A 17,314-nucleotide genomic window follows, 5' to 3' on the forward strand; every position below is an offset into this window, starting at 1 on the left:
AAATACACAGCTCTATGTACAAGCGCGTCGCGAAAATTCATGAAAAACCATCATCCGTCCGATTTCCCTCTGAATAAATTCGTTTCTCTAAATAATTCAACGTACACACACACACACATAGTCGCACTATATAATCGTTGCAAATGAACCGCGCGCACAAGCTTTTGCAAAAACCCCGAAAATATACAATCTACAATATACCCCCCGCTCGCACATGTAATCGTTTCTAATCGCATCAACTCGGCCAAGCAATTTTCCACAGCGGCTTATATCTCTCTCTCTCTCCCTAACCGATGAATATTGAATAACGACTATAGAGCGAATATTCGGCACACGGACTATGGAGCTCGGACGGTATATAGCTGTAATATCGCGCAGTGTAGCGGCTTCCGTCAAAGCGCAAATATGTGTCCGAATCTCTCGCGGGCGTACGTGCATAACGTATAAGCTGCGCCGAAGACTAATAGAGAAATTAATTGCGCCCAGAGCTGTATACGTGTATGTATATATGTATACATATATATGTGCGCGTTCGCCGAATGACGATTATAACCGGTGGCCATCAACGTGTACGGTATACGATGATGGGCTATATACTGCGCCGAGCACGCTTCGTTTCACATTGTCATTCTCTGTGGCCGATGGATTAGGTCGCGGGGGCGCAGGGATGTATGGTTTTTAGATTGATGATGCCACGCGCGCGCGAGGGGGGCACCGCGATTTTCGCGGGGATCAATATACTAGCGCGCGTGTAATCTGCAATGGAAATTCTGGCGTTTATTATTAATGGGCCGCTTGGTGTATTCTTGCGTATAAGGGCTTTAGAAGCGCTCTGGATTAATTGTTACGTTCAATCATAGGTAGAGCGTATGTATATTTCAGAATTGCAATAAATTGTTATATCTGCACAGCGCACTGACATTTGTCGCGGGAAGAGTCTCGCTTTATACATATCGCACGTATACTGGATTTTCCATTCGAGATACGGTCCAGTATACTGTATAAGCTCATTGTCATTCTGAAAGCGCTTTGCAGCCGATTATAGCTTCGCACACTGCACTATACATGCATACATCTGGCGGTGGTTTTTAGTTATTAATGTATATATAACGTTGTTTTTGAAGCTCCAGCAAACAATTGCAGCGTGCATTACGTATGTATACATTTGAATAGATTACAGTTTACATGTTGATTAATTTATTAACGCGTGCACGCGGTGCAGGCTGAGTAAATATATATATGAGACGAGATATATGTACATTGTAACAACAACGCTAAATATATTAAGGAAGTTATATATTGAAACAGAAATGATTTTTTAATTATCAACTGTATATACGTAGTGAATTTTGTAATCACCCGCAGATTCTGATGAAGTTAAAATTAATCAAGAATTTATCCGAGACAAATAAATTAAAAGCTCGCCATATCCGCTGCTCATTGGCAGCAGCTCTAATTATACGTACGACACACACATCGAGATCAGTAATTTTTCGCTAATTAAATTTTATAGGTTGATCGCATCCAATACGCGTGTGCTATATGTATAGGTATATGCGGAAATAATATTTCGCAACGGAAATGCTTTAAATAGTTGGCCTCGTGTGTTGCATTCTCTGATTGATTGAATCATCATCGCCATCAGTTACCCGGTAATGCGAAACGTTTCAATTAGAATATAACGGCCGGAAATGATAGTAGTGACAATAATGCGCTATATAAAGATGCAACGGATATTGAAGAAATTTTCGTCACATGAAGTGTGAAGATTGAATGCACTATATTCACGCTCACAAAAGCATGAAAACTAGACTAAAGTCGCATAGGGACTGCATACAATACGTAAACTGGAGCAAAGTCCGGCCATCTCTCACCCGATATTCATTCCCTCCGGAGAAAAGCTCGCAACAATCGTATCACGCATATAAGCATACACGCGGCGCTATACATCCCCAATAAATTTTTGCGCGAAACTCGCCCACACACACACACACACACACACACACACACACACACCCTGCAGCTGTATACAAAAGCTACAAGTTGTTATCTCAGCTCCTCTACTTCGCATATTTTATCTCTCTTTCGCTCTTGCGCTCACGCGCGCTTTTCCCTTTAATGAACGCTCTCGAGTAGTAGCCCCGCGGCCTCCGCGCGCCAGGATTTACGAGCGCGACTGCTCGCCAACATTCAAGGACTTGAAATCCGGAACACACGCATACACTTGCAGTAGCCAAATTGGTCGGTAATTTGTCGCGACACGAGAGCGAGAGAGACGAAGAAACGCTGTTCGAGTATACTGTATACGGAAGAAGCTAAAAACGAGGCTATACGCGCGAGGGAGAAAAGTGTGTCGGACTAGTGTAGTTCTTGGGGCGGAGTAGAGGAGCAGAGAGAACGATGTTCCGTATGATTTTCCGGGCTGCTTTTTCCGTTTTTCTCTCTAGCGGCTGATTTATGGCCGACACGATGCGCCGCCGCCGTTCCCGGGAGGAGACAAACTGCGCCCGCGCAAAACAACAACGCGACCGGAGTAATAATAGTTTCTTGTAGTTTCGCTGGACACGAGAGTTGGACGAGGCCGAGAAGAAGAAGCAGAGAGAGGTAATCCCCACGTCTCCCATAAATTCCAATGACAATAATTATATATACTTGTATTCCCGAGGCTGAACTGTAGTGGCGTTATTTATATTTCTCGTCGGCGTTGAGCCCGGGTACACTTTAGACTGCGGGAATTGGGTCGATCTGCACAATTTGGCCGCGTACGAAATAACGATTCTGATAGCTGTATATATTCTTTTCAAATTCGGAGCAGCCTGGAACGTGACAGGAGCAGCGCGACGCAATATATATATATATATGGAATCAACGCGCCTGTGTGTAGAGGCTCGAGGCAAATCAGATTTCGAAGGCTCCTGGGCTCTCTGCAATAATGCGGTTTGAGCTCCGGGCTTTGTCGCGTGTCGCGTGGCTCAAAGCGACTGTACGCACGAAGCTTTCTTCTTGCTCTCCCTCTATGACGCTCGTGTGTGCGGCGCGCGGTTATCGCGTAATTCGATTACACCGGCGAACTTTCGCGTGTGCGCATTCATTACGTCTGTGGGTGCGGTGTTTTCTTATATATAAATGTATATAGCATGCCTCTGTGCAGCGCACAAGAGATTTCATTATGCGCGCGACGTTTTCTGGATGAATTCAGAAAGAAGCCTTGATGGAATTAGAGACGTTGTATACGTGCGCTGCTGCTATTTTGTTATTATTCGAGATGAATAATGCAATATGTAAAGCGACGACAAGGCACGTATACACATACCCAATCAACGAATCAAAAAAGCTAGCCGCATACAGCTGCAATTAGAAAGCTGCCGGTGCCAATCTCGAGAGAGACAAAAACGCACGCACACGCATATATATATATATATATACATTTCATCCCCCGCATCGCTCGATCGATCAATTGTCAGGCGGCCTGTAACGAGTGTACAGCGGACGCGCGAACACCGCGTCAATTGTACTCGACGCGGCGGTAAAACGTCGCGCACCGCGCGCAGTTTTGGATTATTCCCGTCGCGCTAATTATCTCATCGGGAGAGCGAGAGAGAGGATGTTAACGAAGCGGACAACGAATAGTCATGCTTCGTTAGATACTCAACGACCAAATAATTAGCGAGTAACTTCCGCCGTAGAGACTGTATTATGCAGTCGCGAGCTTGTTTTCGCAAAACGAAGGCTTTTTTCTGAACGCTTCTACAAAGTCGTCGAATCCGACTCGCATATACATAGTTTTAATTATAAAATGCCTCGGGGAATTTTTCTTTACGTTTCACCGTGTGCTATTTTCCGCTCGACGAAAATCGCTCAAAGCGAACAGCCGAATTCAATATCGAAAATGCATTTGCAGCATTTCCAGCGCATAAGCGTAACAATTTAATCTAACTTTTTCGAATTTGTACAGACGTATGTATGAATGTATAAGGATTCGTTCACATATATACTCGAGCGTATAGTACATTTGCCGGTATTTCTGCTTTTCGATTTTTCATGGTTTACGGCAGAATTGCGCCGAGTTACCTGCGGAATTCAGCTGCGCTGCGAGAGCACGCATTTTCTACTGGAAATGGACGAATTATGCCAGGAATGGTCTTCATACTTAGCGAGAAATGTCGCTCGATTCGCGGTAAACGTTCCCATCATTCTTTACTCTCTTTTTTGCACATTTCTTATTCGTACTATATATTTTATATTATACAATAGATTTCGGTAATGAATAAAACAATGCACCAGTTCTCTGTAGAAAAAAATAACATTTATTCGGTAAATTTGCGTAAAAAATACTCTGATAACATAGGACCAGCGGAACACGAATAATCGCGAAAAAAGCGTGTCATACAGGGAGTCCTTACAAAGGAGAAAACCTCACTGTTAATTTGTCACGTACGAGACTCGGTGGAACATCCAGCCGACTGTCTCTTTCTCTCTCTCTCGTTTTCGCGAGCGTCCGGCAAATTGGAGAACGCTGTACTCTGTCCGGTTGCTCGCGCAACTTTCCGCGCCGTCTCTAAATCAAGCCTTAATGGAAATTTAGTCACTGCTCTGCGCAGCGTTTTAACGGGCAAACTTGCGGCCGCTTCTTTCCTCTCCCCGCCGCAAGCGCGCGCTTGGAGTTAAAGCGAGAGCTTACCTAGTGGAACAAGTCATATCTCGGTCGCTTGAGCGAAAAAGACAACAAAGCGAGAGAGAGAGAGGGAGACCCTTGTGACGAAGGAGCCGAAACAGTAGCTCGGACGGGCGTAATGAGAGGAGTCGAGATAAGGGCACGCAATGCCCGTAGCGCGAAAATTACAAACTGACTATGTAGACGGTGGCTTTGTCTTGATTGTGATTGCAGCTGTTACGCTTTTTACAAGTTTATAAAATCTTAAAATAACTGTAAATGAAGATGTCGCGTCACATTGTAAATAGATAAAAACGGTCAACGGTAAAATAAGTGATTCTATCGTGCTCGTGAATTAATTACAGTTGTAAACGTCAAAGTCTTAAATGTACGATGATTTCTTATGAAATAAAAATGTTACTCCTACAAGTAATAAAAATATATCTAAAATGCTGAAACATGATTTGATATGTACATATGTCCTCGCCCTTTCTAGTTTTAATATAAATCAGTATAAACATTTCATGTGCGCCAAACTTAAAATTGCGTCTAAGTCATCAAAGTCGATTTGATCAATAAATTGAATGGCATTATTGTTACTAACAATATTGGACGGCTTGTTTAATTCATTATTGCGTCTGCTGCTGCTATTGTTGTTGGTGATGTCTGCAAATACTGCTGAATTCCTGAAGCGCTTCTTGAGGGGCAGTCTGAGTTGATTATTTTCTTTGTCCACAGAAGGATCAGGCAACTTGGCATTATCACCAATGACAGTGTCAATTATTTCACAAGATGCTGATGGCTGTGGCGAACACTTATCCTCATAGACTCTTATTTTTGATTCCTCAAGAGGCTCAATGTTCTTTGAATGCTTGACATCGACGGTGTCCATGGCCTCGACGACTGGTGGTGGTGATGAATTGCCATCGTTATTGTTCTTTTCCACTGCCACTTGCTCTGCTTCCAGCTTTTCTGACTTTGTACACTCGTCAACGATGGCTGCTAATCGTGCAGAAGATCTCACTTCGACCACCTTTGCTCGACTCGATTGCCTTCTTGAACCAGATCTAGCCTTTGACTTGGACTTTCCAATCTTGTACTTCTCAGTCGTGATGTAGGAAGAGTGTCTGAAGTGAGGGTGCTCCTTTATGCAATGCTCATAGTACTCCCCCTTGGTCAGGAATACTTCGTCTGCGGCACACAAGATTCAAATGAGTTATTTGCATTGCTAAAAGCCACTAACCTTTTATATAGAAGAGAGCAGCAACGATAATAGATAACAAAGGACTCCCTTGCGGCATCGTCAAGCTCGTCAGGCTCGATGTTTACCCAACGGAGTCGTGAAGAGATTCTTCAAGACAGAATTTTAAAATCCTCACCGCAAATGCATCGCTTGTGCTTCTTGAGCTCGCAGTGGATCCGGCGGAAATGGCGTCCGACGTTGGATCTTCTCTGGCTCGTGTACCGGCACCCGGTGCACTCGTAGACCTTGATGCCCCTGCTCCTTTTGACGATGCAGCAGTCTTCCTGGCTACTGTCCTCCTCGTCGTCCGAGGTAGCCCTGACTTGAGCTGCGTTGCTGCAGGAACGGAGACACGAAAGGAAACTAATTACAGGTGCAAGATGCAAAGGCCTTCTTCGAGGAGCTTTAAACCGCCGGGCACTGCACACACTATATGCTTTTTAAACCGCGTCGCATAAAAACTCGGCAATCGCCTCGTCGAGGATTTACACACCTCGACGACTTTCGGAGTCCCCGGATCCGGAAAATCTTTCACGAGGTATACAGAGAAAAGAGACGCCAAAATCGGTAGAGTACTCACCGCGACATGATGCTCGGCCGAACGGAAAAACCCGGGGATCCACCAACTCCAAGACGAACGTCCTCTCCTCGCACAGACTACTCCAAGGATGATCAAGAGACGCACTCGAGCCTGTCACCTCTTCATTACACACACCGGAGACACACAGGCGGAGGAACAAAGCAGTCAAAACGCACAGTCGCACAAAAACACGGAGACGTACACTCTCGAGAGTCCGGCGACAGACTGCGCCGAAAAGTCCGTTACTCGGCGCGCGAAGTGCGCCGCCGAAAAGACACAGACCGATCGCTAATCACCGCGGCCGTCGATTGTTGCGAGAGTATAAGCTGCACAGCAGGGAGGCTGCGTATACGACTATATACGTCACTATGTGTATACAGCAGCCCTCTTATGCTACCGATGCGCAAAGGTAAACAAGTGTCGCTCGGCTCGTCGGCGCGTTGAGCGGAGGCTTATCGCTTATGGCGTATGTACTGCGCGAAGGTCAAAACAAAACAGTGCGCGGAGCCCTGCACGAGACTGCGCTCCTGTTACGGAATATACGAGAAGACGCGAACGTTTTTTCTCTACAGTAAGTAGTGCCTGCGCCGATTTCGGACTGCACGTGCGGGAGAGGATTACCGGGAAGAGGTGGACACGAGAGAGGAGTGTATCGGAGCTGAGAGGCGATATACTGCGGCTTCTTCGAAGAGGACGAGTGTATATATAGGTATATATAGGTATATATACGTGAGTTGCTCCGGTTGGCTTTTTTTCGACGTAAAATTCGATCGATTTTGATAACGGAGTTTTCGTTTGAAAGTAATACAATTCGTGAGGGCGCATTGAACGTTTTCGGTTTAAAACTGCGAACATAATAAGTACGGAACGGCGAGTCGCGGATAAGTTTATCCGAGCTGTGTTTTAACAAAGCTAGCCGGAGTTACAGGCGCATTAATAATCCGCATTTGTTATAACTTCAAGAGCCGTAATCCCCGAATCATGTTTGTATATCAGTACAAGTTAGTCCGTATTACGTAGAGCTGCATAGCCGTATAAAATACCGCGACGACGAAAGCCCGACTCTTTTGACAAAAAAGCTCTCTCTCGCTGTAACTCCGGTCGTAAGACCAGCGAGATATCGACACGACACGATTAGGTAGCCGTAAAAGGCGTCGGCCCGTGAAAGTTTTGAAGGGCCATGTGGCGCAGCAGCAGACACACACACACACACACACACACACACACACGTGCTCGGGCAGGTGCGCACTTTCCTCGACACTAAAGCTCGGATTGGAAAGTTGGCTTCGTTTTCTTCTCTATGTGCCCTGTGTGTATACATATATACCTATATAGCCAGCACTGGCGCTGTTCGGTTATGGCCGCGCGTTTGTCCGCGCGAGAGCTTGCAGCTGTTTTCACGAGCTCGAACGAGTTGGCTGAATTAACCCGGCGCACACGTGGAGATTGTTCAATTTTATCGCATTGTTGTTGCTCGACGGGAGATGGGGATGTAAACCGGAGTTCGAAAGGGCGCCAGTGCAGTTGTGGAATTTTTTGTTCTGGCGGGAAAAAAAAATTTGAATTGAAATGTGGTCGTGAAAGAGCTTTTGGGACGGGCTTATTGGGCTGTACTGCGTTATACTACGTGTGACAATGGATTTTTAGAAAAATTGTTAGCATGTATTTCTTTCACAATTCCGTCGCAAAATCTCTAAACGCTCCCTTCAACGTCCCGAGTCTCGTCGGACAATATTTGAATTTCAGCATCAGAAAACATGCGAGAATTTCGACGATATTAATGACGATCGAGAGTTTACGCACGTTTAGCAAATATTGATCGTTCGGTATCAATTAAATTTTACCTTTATTTTCCAATGCACGCGCAGCATCCTCGATGTAATTTCATATTGCAGAAGTGATATTAAAACAATTTTCACGCGAATACTTTCGTATCAACCAGCAGAGACTTGCATACCATTTATCAAGTTCCCATAACGCCCAGTTAACACAAAATCAAATTAAGCCACACACATCGTCAGGAGCCAACGAGCAATAAAGCCGGCAGAGTTTAAAACATTTTCCATTACACCGGCGATGATTGAATCAAAATTTCCTGGTAATAACCAAAGTTCGACCCTCGGCACAATAGATCAGTGCGCTCATGTGTGTGTGTAAGTTTCGGTAATGCGCGAGATTAATTTTCACCGTAATTTGATGCTATTCGATAAGTTTGATAATTTTCATTAATCACGAGAAAAAAGCTCGACTCGATTAAAGTGTCGTTCGCATGCGCCGCGAGCGAAACTGCGCAACTTGTATAAATCAAATTTGAAAAAAAGGAGGGAAAATTGCTCGCCTATATATATATGACATACACTACCGCGTCGCAGTTCGTATAGTAATGGGCCTCTGCAGGGCGCAAAAAGAGGGCACTCTGGCGAATTTCCGCGATATATTATAAGTCAATTTGGCGAACGGCGAAAACTTTTTTCTTTCCGCGACTGTACTGCGACAGAGAAAAAAATCGACGACGCTTTTCATAAATCAACTCGAGCGAGCATCATTATTTTCATTTCCGCTTCTGAAAAAACCCTTCCGTGCCGACGACGGAGAGCTGAAAAATTGTCGAGGCCAGTACGTTACTCTGTATATGTACATACATTCGTCTACGTAAAAAGAAGCGCGTTAAATCGCTTTGGAAGCGAATATTCATAGATCCAGGTCGTATTATGTGCTTGCGAAGCTGACAGCCGAACAAAAAGTCGATCATCCCCTTTGACCAACTAAATTTTATTTCGCGGCTTACGCATATACCCATATACTTTATAAAGCGCGCGGAACGACGTCAGCGATCTTTTATCGCGCTTGATTGCGGCTTATCGGATATAAACAGATCGCATACATATAATAGCGACGGTCGACTCCCGGCTCGCGGGTGTCAGCGGGAACTGGCGTAACGAGTATAACGAGCAATTGGAATCCCATCGAGGCCCTTTCCCGCCTCGCGTTTAACGAGTTCCTCTCGCTCTATGTCTATATATACACTTGTATATGGAGATACATAGACATTTGTGTATGGATATATAGAGGTGAACGCAAGTGAGAGAGGCTGCAGCGCACGAAACGCACCTGATTTCCCAGGTGGCTTTCTCTCGGGAGCGCGCGCTCTCTTCGTCGCCTCCGCAGGCGCCCCCCGTTTGTGCGCGGTTTTTCAGCCCTCCCTATATTGGTATGTATATACTCTCGGACGCGATAGTCGAATCGGTCGCGCCTTCCCCTTTTATTTACTCATAACTGCCGCGGATGCGAAAAATTCGAATTTTCATACAGCGTGTATGCGTGCGTTCCCCGGTTTGTACGCGCGCGAGCTTGCAGTGGGTGCATGTCTGCAGGAAAGAATTTTTTTATATAGTCTCGGAATATTCCGCGGAAAGAGAGAGTTTTTTTTGTACATCGCTTGGTGTACGTATGTATAGTAAAAAAGAGTAATATTAGATGAAATTTTAACTAGGTCACGCTGTGTAATTTGTTCAGCGAACACTTTTGGCCCAGAGCTGTTTTAATAAGCTCGCGTCGGGACGTTCGGTCGTTGCGGATTTTTCAGGGACGCAGGAATGCGCGATGCGTTATATATAACGTAATTTTTTAGCGGCGAGTTTACGATGAAAAAGAGCTCGTATACACTTTTTGCTCGTTATATATAACGTTTCATTGTATTCACGCGCGCGGTCGACATTTTTTTGTGTATGGAAATCTCTTTATTATTATACACGCGCGCGTTGGATACAATAAGCTCTCAGAAAAACTCTACTCTCGCATATTTGTAAAATGAAAAGTCGTAATTTTTTCCCCCACGAAAGTTCCCTACTTTTGAAATTCAAATAAAACGCGCATTCAGCACTTAAAAAAAAGTACTTGCCATTCATATATCTAACAAGCTCTTCACATGTAATTTATAAAATCGAGAATACAAAGCTCGTCGCGTTCGGTTCTATAAAAGCCGCGAATTATCCGCTCGAGTTAAAAATGAAAACAATAACGGAAATCTAAAACCGGAGCTATTCAGCTCCAAGAAAAACGAACCTGCGCTATATTTCTCGCAGTAGCGCAAAATTAATAAAGCATGAAGAAACAGCCGTTCCATAAAAGTATACTATCGCAAAAGCTCACCTCAGCCATCGCCGAACAATTCCCCGTACATCCCAGCGATAAAAAGCTCAGCAGCAGCAGCAGCAGCAGCAGCTCTAGGAAAGAAGCTCGGAAGAAAGAGCAGAGAGAAAGAGGACCGTGTGAAATATCGGCTGCTCCCGCTGACCCGGGCGTTGGCTTTGTCGGCGGATTATTATGCAAAAAGTTCGCTGGCGCGTTTCTTCCCCTGATGGACGATTAAAACTTCCGAGCGTCGAATTTACAAATTCCTCGGGGCTGCTGCTGCTGCTGCAGCTAGTGAGAGCAAGCGGCATTTAGTCGTCGGGTTGCAGGCGCCGAATTATACTTTTGGATTCGCAAAGTAGAGCCGCTTTTTACCCCCGGGCGACGCTGCCAGAGAGAGAGAGAGAGAGAGAGAGAGAGAGAGAGAGGTTTTAATCGGCAGAGCAGGGCAGCCGCGTTATGTATGACCTCTGACTCGAGCTTGACAAGTTTTATCCACTTAGCTCTTTTGTTGTTGCCTGGATGAGGACGGGGAAAGATGTTGAAATATACAGGGATTTCTATTCTGCGGTGTAATTTTTTATTTATATTTTTGGCGGGAAATTCGAATATTACGCTTATTTCGGTTCGAGAAGTATCTGCATCAGGATCGCAATTGCGGCATAATCAATTCAATACCATCAATCAGCGATTAAAAAGACAATACGCCCATAACCGCGATAAATACAAATCGCGACGCACACGTCAATGGAAAGCAACACACGATATTACTTTCAATGCGAGCGATAACGCAATTACACAGCGCCGCATGCAAATCGTCAACTGTCCAAATCTTTCCCCGCGAGTAAAACACGAGCGAAGGCCGCGTAGCCGCAAATCGTGAATTATAGCCTTCATTCGAACGCGAAAAACCCATCTAAAACTTTGTTTAAACAAAGCCAATTCCCCGGCAGAGCGGAGATTGCGCAAGACCGTTCGCTCGCGCGCTCGATTTTGCAATTATTCCCGCGGATTGAAGAAAGCGAAGTAACTCTTTTAGCCTTTGATTCGCGTCGCACAAAGGAACAGCTCGAAACACGCGCGGATGGAAAAAAACACTGAGCGAAGCGCTGCGCGAACCGAGAGAAGAGATGGATAAAGGAGAATCGGAGCGACTGCAGGATGTGTAATGGCTCGGATGGACAGGAGGAATAGACATTTTTCCGATATTGATATAATAGAAAAATCTTGACTTTTTTTTTATCGCAAGTCGATGACACACGCGGTTACTTTGTCGAGCTAAATTTGAAAGTGTATCGGGATGTTTTCGAGACGATTCAGCTGTTCAAAGAACTAGCGGTTGTCGACTTCCTTTGAGGTTCAAATTTTTCATAATATACTTACCCGGTATAGCGACAATGAGAAGCTAAGTATGTACTCGTATCGATTATTCATTTTTATACCAATATCGAAGTGAAACGATACATTACGAATGTAAACACGTCGAGCGCTTTAATTATTCGATTCGATTGCTTCTACACAGCATAATAATATGCAGGTTCCCGGCGTAATCCATTATATCTCATAGACAGTTTACAGTGCATCGAACCAGATCAATATACTGCTATTTTATAGTAAGAAATATATAGTAGAGGCGTTAAAGCCCAACTATAACCGGGCGATTTCTCGCATAAAACTCGAGTGCACAGTCGGCTGAATTATTAGGTAATTCATTACGAAAGAGCGTCATTACGCGCGTCATTGCGCAGCTGTTCGCGTTGCCGCGAGTGCGGCTTATTAGCCGATTCCTCAGGTGTTTGGCTAATTTCGCTCCTTATCGCTTCGTTCGTTCTCTCTTTCTGTGAAACCTTGAGAGCTTGTACCTACACAGTATAAAAGGATGAACCTCAAAGAGGATGATCGTTTGGCAAGCTTGTGCAGCGAGAAAAGAATAAAAAAATAAAAGCGTCCTTTACGGAGCTCGTTAAGGGTATCGCGCTATTCATATATAATACACATCGGCTCGTAATCTCTCCGGAGGCGCGTCGACTTCATCGAGCTCTGTATACACACGCGCACACGATTTAAACTCCTCAAGACGTTCCTGCAGGTACATAACCCCTATCCGCACACACACACAAGCGCGGACCTCCTGAGAGAAGTGAGATAAAAGGCCGCATCCGTGAATAGCGTAACGAGAGCGGCAATCATCGGCGGCCCTCGGCCAACTCCGTTCTCTTCGCCGCGGCGCGAGCGCGGAGGCCGGTAGATGGCGCGGCGGCGAGTACGTGTGTCGTTGACAGCGACTGCTCCCGCGCACAGTCGGCTTGAGGATCCGCTCGTGGCCGGGCGGTCGCGCTTCTTCTCCTTCTCGTAGCTCGCAAACTCTTCACCTGTTCCATCTTTCTCTCGTCACTCGTGTGTTCTGCGGAGGATAGTATACCTACTGCAGCACGTATATACAGTCATATACGGAGGAGGAAAGCGGTGACGGCCTTCGCGGTGTATAATATACTGTATACGTTATATATACCGCGCGCTCACGACTATACTTTCTCCCGCGCGACCTCACGGTGTTCTCGGCTTTTTGGTTCTTTTTTTTCCTACGAGTACACGCGCGCGAGCCGGATGCGAGAAGTGTCATCCTCCTTTCGGGCTGCTCGGAACCTGTTCTGAAATATCTAGGATACACGGAGTCGCTTGGTTTCGGAGCTGTAGAAAAAAGTGCGCTTTGGTTTTGTTTTCTCGTGCAGCAGCACCTGAAGCAGCATTCCACGAGGACGTGTACACCGCAGTGCAACTGTACTCGCCGACACGTCTACTGGACACACATGTGAGTAGATCGGAACCAACTTAATCTGTTCTTCTTCTGTGCGTGTGTGTTTGTGTGTAGATGCGCTAAAAGGGACCCTAACCTCGAAGGTTCTGTATACACCGAAAAAATAACAGCGAAAAGAGGAGAGTCGAAAGGAAGGTCGCGCAAGAGGAAAAAAAGAATCTCGGCGGCGAGGAGAATGCTGCCCCCCCCCTTTTCGAGCTTAATCGAAATTCCGCTGGGCGGCCAATTAAAAATGCCACCGCCGACAACGGAATCTCCTCTCCGTTCCTTACATACACATACCGCGAGCGCGCGAGCACTGCACGACGTTTAATCCGCGCACGGCAATTAAAGCGTCGCTCTCTCTAATTTCATTTACCTCACACCCACACACTCGCGCGCGTGCAGTGGCCGGACGGTAACCCCGATCGTGCGCTGGTGTGCGTGTTCTTTCTCCTGCTTATACATACTTGGAAGAGACTGGACGCGAATAAGAGAGAGAGAGAGAGAGAGAGAGAGAGAGAGAGAGAGAGAGAGAGAGAGAGAGAGAGGTTGCTTTCGTTTCGCGGTGCTGTACACGCGGCGGACTTAGAGAGTATAGGGTAGGGAGAGAGAGAGAGAAGTCGGTGCAGCAGCACGCACAGCTCGTCCTGTGTATAGCTCTGTATACGTGGAGCGTATCTCTGCTGGGTATACCTGCTGGGAGAGCTAATGCGTCGCGGGACTTATCGGAATTTCAGGTGCGTGTGTGTAAGGCTGAGTGGACGCCGCGGCGAGTTTTATTCTATTGATTTCGGGGAGAGGCTTTTTGTGTGTACGGCCGGTTATTACGCACGGGCACGTGTTATACTCGTGGGTTCTAACGGCCCTTGGAGATTTTATCCGTACCAGCTGATATCGAGGTAAACAAACAGGCATTTTTGGATAGATTACGGACAAGCATCAGGCGGCATTAAAATCGGTTCGAGGAAAAATTGGGTACACTCGCCGATAAGCACCCGCAACTGCAATAAAAGTCGCCTTAATCTCGCCACTGTAAAGCGCTGCAATCGTCGTGATTACCGTTATGATGACTTTTACGATATAATTCCTCTCTTATCGCCGCAGACGTATACGTGTATGCAGTATATCCATATCCCCCCGGCTTTGAGAATTCTAATTCGGGAGAAATCGCGTATAACGCGCCATACGCCGCCACGCGTTATCTATCGATAAACAAATCACGTGCGTGTGCGTATAGCGCGAGTACCGGGAAAAACAGAAGGCCGCTGCTGCTGCAGCGTTTGCGCGCGACTGAATGCGCGCCTAATGATCGGTGAAATTGTTATACACTCGCGTCTATATATACAGTACACAAAGACATTACGCTCGCGGATTAGAAACGAGGCGAGGGAAATGGGGCGCAAATGTGTGGCGATAAATCAGCGGTGAAAAATTTTCCAGATATCGGTGCTCGTATAAGAGTATATCTGTGCTGTATGAGCGATAAGCAGCGTAAATAATCTAAAAAAGCGATCTCCCGTTTCAATTACGCCGGAGAGGACGGATACAAAAAGCAGAGAAAGAGAGAGAAGTACACAGGATGGGGGATACGGACACGAGGCGGAAGAAGAAAATTGGTTAAAAAAGCAGTCGGTCGCGCGCGCCGGCACTTGAACCGCTTCGCTCACTCTCTCTCTCTCTCTCTCTCTCTCTCTCTCTCTCTCTCTCTCTCTCTCTCTCTCTCTCGGTGTTCGTATGTGTGTGTGTCTACCTACTAGTGTATAGACGTTAGTAGCTACTGCCGTTTGACTTCCGGCGCGCCGGCGTGTAACGACATCGCAATTACATCGCAATCAATCTCGGGACGGGGCCAGAGAGGAAAGGGGGGGGGGAGTGTGTAGTATGCTTTTCGCGTTGTAGATAATTATATGCGTGATGCGGAGGTAGTTTTGCGAGAGGATGAAGTGCTGGTAGTCGGAGAGGCTGATAATTAACGCGCGCTGACGCTGGGATGAGGAGCTAGGAGAGGTTTTTTGGCTGATGCGCTAAGCGGCTGAAAGTTTGCTGATGAGCTGCCGGGTTGGAGCGGATTAGACTATATGGGCTCGTGTACTCGTTGTTAATTTTGCTCCTCTAGAGCTATAATAACGCGAGGACAATCGCAGGAATTTCGTTATCGAAAACGTTGTGTCTAAAAGGGTTTGTTGCAGGCTTCTGAAAAATATTTTTAATTAACTTTCGCTTCGGCATCCGCGTATCAAACGAAAATACTCTTGGGCGCATATTTTTCCTCGCCGACAATCCAATCATCCTCTCATACTCTGTATTATTATTAGCCTCGTCGTGAGATAGGAAAACACGTTCAACCAGGTCAGAACCCATTAGAATAATATGTGGGCAAGATATTTGTTCATGCATAGGCGTCTCTCTCTTCTCTCTGTCTCTCTCTCTCTCTCTCTCTCTCTCTCTCTCTCTCTCTCTCTCTCTCTCTCTCTCTCTCTCTCGAAATAACGATAAATATTTAAGCGCATAAGAGAACGGGCAGTAAAACTTTCATGATTTTCCAAAGGCTTTTGGTATATGAAGCACAGGTATATAATTTATGCGGGAATATAAACGCTTGAGAAATGTGTTGCACACGATGACGCATCACAATAGAAATTTAACTCTTCTCGCTGTATACAAGCAGACGTACCTCCGGGTCATGGATTTTAATGAAACGCCGCTCGCTGTGTATTTCCCGAACACAATGTATGCATATACTTATACAAGCCATCATCAATATACGCTCGCCAATCATCTAGAAAGCCTCTCGACGAAATTCACTAAAAAAACGTACGCGTCGTCGTTACAAACGCACTTACGAGAGCTGAGCGCGCGCGAAATGTAAGCTGTTGTTAAAAAAAGAAGGAAAATCTGAAATTGGATCTATACGACGACGAGATGTTATTCTTGAGCTCTCGCGAATTCGAGCTTTTGAGTCCTAGAAAGTTTCGGTTTCAAATTGAAGAATAACTTTCTCTCCCTCCCTCTCGCGGCGCCGCTCATCTCGTTTTCTTTTTTAAAAAGGATCCCCCCGGAAGCGACCGCGGATTTATCCTCTCCGCTGAAATTACGAGCAACTTCGTTATGAGATCATTTGAATGGAATAAAGGCGAATCGTTTGCCTCCTCTCGGCTTGATTAAAAGTTCGACGTGATTCGATCTGCGCGTGAACGGCCTGACATCCATATATCCATAGTAAAAAAATCCCCTCTTCTGATCTCGTCGCGTCAAAAAGGACGACGAGAGGTTTTCGAAAATTCCAGCGAACCCAGAGCGCAGTGCGGCAAGTCGGTCAGTTATAAATTTCGAATGTTCTCGCGTTTCAGTGACTATCTCATCCTCGCTCGGTGTGTACACACGCTTTTGACATCGTCGTCCTCTCCCGATAACGATCCCTGGCTGCATTATTCGCGAATCGTTGGATAATTAAGCGGCTCCCTTCCCCCTCGGGGTATCCCTTCGGCCGAGAGGACAAAAAAGGCGCGAGGCCCGATCGATTTCCTTATCAAATCTTTGTCTTCCCTCCGCCGCCGCGGCGGCGCAAGAACGACTTTATTAGAATAGCCTGAGGGAGAGAGAGAGAGAGAGAGAGAGAGAGAGAGAGAGAGAGAGAGAGAGAGAGAGAGACGGAGGGTAGAGGGGAGAGAAAGGCCATTGTGTTCGGAAATCGATCGATCAGATTTGCCTGTGTAAAACAACTCGTTAGCTCTTTTTTATACACATTATAAAAAACGAAGCTCTCTCTCCACTGTCTACACAGAGAGTGTGCAGTAGTGCGGTGATAGCGAAACCGCTATTAGGAGAAAAAAGCGCGCACCTGCGCTCTATCTCTCTCGCAAAGCTTTAATTAGCGAAGAACGCAGCGCAAGAGAGGGAAAT

The 17,314-nt window shown here is 46.0% G+C and overlaps 2 protein-coding genes across 3 annotated transcripts in view; one reads left to right on the forward strand and one right to left on the reverse strand.

Annotated features, from left to right (window-relative positions):
* Nucleotides 1-4,447: 4,447 nt before the first annotated feature.
* On the reverse strand, nucleotides 4,448-6,922 carry LOC103318119. Its single transcript, XM_008219532.3, has 3 exons — nucleotides 6,478-6,922; nucleotides 6,034-6,233; nucleotides 4,448-5,845 (listed from the first exon to the last, which is right to left on the reverse strand). Exons 1-3 carry the CDS (start codon nucleotides 6,483-6,485, stop codon nucleotides 5,163-5,165), a joined length of 891 nt encoding a protein of 296 aa, XP_008217754.1. The 5' UTR covers nucleotides 6,486-6,922; the 3' UTR covers nucleotides 4,448-5,162.
* A 5,978-nt stretch (nucleotides 6,923-12,900) lies between these two features.
* The window catches only part of LOC100121727 (putative polypeptide N-acetylgalactosaminyltransferase 9), a 95,865-nt gene continuing 91,451 nt past the window's right edge, over nucleotides 12,901-17,314 (forward strand). Inside the window, exon 1 of one of the 2 annotated variants that reach the window (XM_016982080.3) lies at nucleotides 12,901-13,423. The gene's annotated coding sequence lies outside the window, so the exon portion shown is untranslated. The remainder of the gene's footprint in view (nucleotides 13,424-17,314) is intronic. The other variant, XM_016982078.3, reaches the window with a different exon arrangement.

Source organism: Nasonia vitripennis, chromosome 2, assembly GCF_009193385.2.
Source record: "Nasonia vitripennis strain AsymCx chromosome 2, Nvit_psr_1.1, whole genome shotgun sequence".
In the NCBI taxonomy this organism is placed as follows: Eukaryota; Metazoa; Arthropoda; class Insecta; order Hymenoptera; family Pteromalidae; genus Nasonia; species Nasonia vitripennis.